Raw genomic sequence first — 4,839 nt, forward strand, 5'->3', positions numbered from 1 at the left:
CTGAAATGCCTTGAACTAGTACATAGTACAGTTTTGGCAACAGATATTTTCTTCCTGTGAACAAGGAAATGGAGAAAGATTTGAAATGAACAAAATAATGTCAAAGGCAAATAGAAAGAAAATGTTTCAGAAACATACAAAGAGACCTGAGGAAATACAGGTCATACATTCCATTTGATTTCTTGAGACAATCAGTATCATTATAATATGTTTCTCTATTTAAGAATTTTGCTTGGCTCCCAAAGATTTCAAATATTAGTGCTACCTTTTAATTTCCTTTTTTCTGTTGAGGTTTCACTAGTTGCCATTGATTCCTTACACATATTAAATAGCTGACAGTGTTCCTTTTCCTTAGATCTTCTACCTTTACGCAATCTTTGGACAATATAATGAGTGAGTGTGTGGACGTGTGAGCACCTTCTGCACATTAGTTTCTCTTGATGCACAGTTTAAGCACTTTGTGCAAACCCTGCCTCAGCTCCTTGTTCTTGAGTGCATAGACCATGGGGTTGAGGGCAGGGGGAATGACATTGTGTAATACATTGAGTAGAACGGGAAAGAGGGGAACTGTCTTTATTTTACTGTGGGTGATGGAAATGACAATGACAGCTGTGTAGAAGAAAAGAATTAAGATGAGATGAGATGTACAGGTACTCAGGGCCTTGGATGCAGCTTCTGCTGAATTCAGCCTTAGCACAGAGCGAAGTATCAAGGCATAAGATAAAATAATCATACCCAGGTCACTGCCCATGAGTGTCCAAGCCAGAATTAGCTGGTAGATACTATTGACCAACCTGTCATCACATGATAAGCTCGTGACTCCAAGGTTAGAGCACAGACAGTTCTCAATTTGACTGTGGGAGCAGTAGTGTCTCTGAGCAGCCAACACAGGCACTGGGATGGTAAACAGGCTGTTTCTGAGTACCATGAACACAGTGGCTTTGATCACAAAAGAATTGGTAATTACTGATGGATATTGTAGGGGTTGGCAAATGGCTACATATCTATCTACAGCCATGCAGACGAAGATGCCTGACTCCATGCCCACAAAACAATGTATGACATACATTTGAGCAAAGCACTCAGGAAGACTAATGGCCTTAGCATTGAACCACAATATGGCAAAAATCTTGGGCATGATGGTAGTAGCCAGGCCCATATCTCCCACAGCCAGGATGCCCAGGAAATGGTACACGGGCTGATGCAGTGCAGCGTCTTGTTTGATGATGACCAGGATAAGGATATTGGCACTGAGAGCTAAGAGGTAGAGTAGAGCCAGAGGGAGTGAGAGCCAGTGCTGCCACTCATGAATGCCTGGGAATCCCATCAGGATGAACTCGGAGACCTGGAACTTAGAGGTGTTGGAATCTCTGAGAACCTGGATCATCCTCCCCTAAAAGGAAAAGTATTCAAGATTATTATTCTTTATTATCTCTATCACAATATTTGAGAAGCAATTACCTATAATCAAAATACTGAAAGTGGGATCAATAGAATCCTCTTTATTCTCATCATTCCAACAAGACTGGTGGACATTTATTTTGAAGCCAGAGCTGTAGTATCATGTTCTGTGTGCTAACACAGTTAATAATCACAAAAACTCCATACAGTAGGTCATAATATGTCCACCCTCTTATCACAGCAGCAATAGAATGTTAGAAAAAATGATGGCCTTATTCATGATATCCCACGTAGCAAGTTTTAGAAACAGGACAAGGTGAAAAGAATCTCATACCATGGCCTAGGCTTTTAAGTTTGGTTTTGTTAAAGGGTTATTTTCTTTAGAGACTTAATATACAGACTAAGTGTTGACATATATTCAGGGGAAATTTTCAAGGAACACATGAGATTATAGAACAGATGAAAAAGCATTCTTTTTGTTTAAGTACTTGAGAATATAACAAGAACTTGTGAATATTACTTAATTTTTCTTAAATGTGTGACATAACTTGGGATACCCATTTTATAGTGAGGAAACTAATAAACAGAATACTGATTAGCTGTCTACGTCCAACCCAATATAAAAGAGAGAAAGTGGAATGGAAATCCCTGTGTTCCTTAAATTCAATCGATTCTGATTTTGAGTAACTTGCGCACAGTGATTCTGACTTTGAGTAATTATCACACAATGAGTAACAGGCACACAATGAGTACAGCAGAAGTGAACAACACATTGAGTATGAGATAAATGTTTTTTCAGTAGGCCTGTTAAATCCAACTATTCTGTATATTGCATTTCCTTGATATAATCATTTATTAAAATTTTTGTTAGAATAAAAATAAAATTCCATAACCTTATTCCAATGCTATGCTTGCAAATCATTTTTTCTATCTTTTGATGATTCTAAATATTAGCAAAATGAATAAAGACAGTTTTTTCTATACATTTATTGTTGGATCAAAATGGTAGAATCTATATAGGTGTCATGTTGATGTAGGCTTGGTGGATATATTCACCTTAACACACATAACAGTACTGCATAATAGTTATTACATAATTAGCTAAGGGAAGAAAATAGTGATTGAAAACCACACATTTTTAATCCTCAATAAAATATAACAAACAATAATTTCAATAAATATTCTACATATCAAATTAAAAATTAAACACTCCTGGGTTTAGTATTGAAGAGATAAATCTAAGCCAGTTCTCTAATATTAGGTTTTGGTTCCAGAGTAGCCTGGAGAGATCATATAGAATAAAAACCCTGATGTCTGTTGTTTGTCACTTTAATACTGAAACTAGAGCAGGTAAAGGGTTTAGGTCATTCATATAATGGGTGCTAGTAATGAGACCGACTCATCAACTCAGGACCAGGAAATAGCTTTATTCTTAATGAAAAGTGCTTCTAAAGAGACTGTTTCTAACTGTTCAAAGAAGCAAAAAGAAGTCTATCAACATTTAGGGCACTGAATGAAGAAAACATATATCACAAAAGAAACCAAAGGCACCATCGTGAATGATGCTCATCTGTGGAGCCTGAATTTAAATTAATTTTTTAATGTAGGAACTACCAAGACAATGAAGCAACATAAAACATATTTCTGGGAAGAAAACTCACAGAATGAAACTCAATAATGCTCTTAAGAATAATTGCCCTGTTGATGTACATGGGACTCACAAATGAAATGAAAACCCACAGTGAAACATGAGTTTAAAAAACAACAAGAGAAAATGATCTTCAGTAAATGTCTGAAGATACAAAAAACAAGAGTAGAATTCAAGAAATTGAGGAAAGAAGATCATTGGTAAGACTATGTAATAAGGGCCTTTATACCAATAGTGAGAATGAGGAGATTTTAAAATGGAGATTTTAAAAATATTATCAAAAAACAGAGTATGATCATTGAATTTGTTGAAAAGGAAAGCTCAATGTTATGTAGAGTAATAGATAAAGAACAGAAAAACAAATGAACAGGGAGACTGATTAGAAAATACTGGACTATTTCAAAAATATATATTTAAAAACAGACTAAAGACATGGAGGACATAATAAAAAACTATGCTACTCAATTAATGGGACTTCCAGATACAAAGAACACAGAGATCAAAGAAGAAGAAATATTTGAAGGCCAAATGGCTGAGATTTTCCAGAATTGAGGAAAGGCATGTGTCACATTTTAGAAATGCAAATGCTAATGAAGAACATCTTAATTCAATTTCAGGACCCCGCATGGAAAGATAAACATCAAAAAGAAACTAAAATTTGAAGAGATAATAGAAAGTTTCTAAATATAGAAGCCAAAACATTATATTCTAAATGCTCTGATAGAATATAAGAGTGAAATTGTAATTTACACCTCATTAAAGATTACAGATTAGGGCAAAATAAGGTGAGTTTTTATATACATAATTTGAATTTGATCCTAATCATTATTGAGATAAATCAGAACAAAGGGGTAACATATAAAGGAGAATTGTGGAAAAATCTTTCAAGATGTCAGTAAATATAAGTAATGATTGTCAATTAATATAATAATGCTTCATAGGAGGCTTGTAGGTTACACAAGGTAGAAAAAAAGCTTTACTGGCAATACATGTTTTTCCTTTATTTTCTGTGTCCTCTGTTGAAATATGAACTGCATAATAGCAAGAAGGATGGAAGAAGAGAAAGAGAGGGGGAGGGAGACAGAGAGAGATGAGAAGAGAAAATAATGTAAGTGAAGTGAAGGAGGAGAGGAAAATGGAGATTTAATTGAGGCAAAAAAAGTTAAAGTAAAGCATAAGTATTAGAAAACAGGAGAAGTGAAATCATATACATCTGTAAACATTATAATTATTAATAATTGCATTTGTCAGTTGAAGGACAGATATTTTCAAACTCATATTTTTAAAGCCATGTGCTATTTATAAAAGACACTTAAAACAAAAGTTTGAAAGGAAATGAATGGAGTGCGTATTGTATTCTTGCAAAAGAAAAGTAATTTTATCATCAATATTAGATATTTGAAAAAGTGATGATTCAATTAAACATAATTATATAACAATATAAGAAACCTCTGGCAGAATAATATAATATTTCTGGTTCTCCTGAACCTAGGACATTACCTCAACTTAACACAAATTTAAGAAGATAACGGAAAATCCACAATTATAATAAGAAACAGGATTGGCGGGGCAAGATGGCGGACTGGTGAGCTGTATGTTTTAGTTACTCCTCCAGGAAAGTAGGTAGAAAGCCAGGAACTGCATGGACTGGACACCACAGAGCAATCTGACTTTGGACATACTTCATACAACACTCAGGAAAATGTGGAACTGCTAAGATCAGCGAAATCTGTAAGTTTTTGCGGCCAGGGGACCCACGCCCCTCCTTGCCAGGCTCAGTCCTGTGGGAG

General features: G+C 35.1%; 1 protein-coding gene across 1 annotated transcript; it reads right to left on the reverse strand.

Moving 5' to 3' along the window:
- Positions 1 to 427: 427 nt before the first annotated feature.
- Positions 428 to 1,387, reverse strand: LOC119537022 (putative olfactory receptor 56B2). Its single transcript, XM_037839656.1, has one exon. It carries the CDS (start codon positions 1,385 to 1,387, stop codon positions 428 to 430), a length of 960 nt encoding a protein of 319 aa, XP_037695584.1.
- Between the last annotated feature and the right edge of the window lie 3,452 nt (positions 1,388 to 4,839).

The sequence above is a fragment of the Choloepus didactylus genome, chromosome 6 (assembly GCF_015220235.1).
Source record: "Choloepus didactylus isolate mChoDid1 chromosome 6, mChoDid1.pri, whole genome shotgun sequence".
NCBI classification, from domain to species: Eukaryota; Metazoa; Chordata; class Mammalia; order Pilosa; family Megalonychidae; genus Choloepus; species Choloepus didactylus.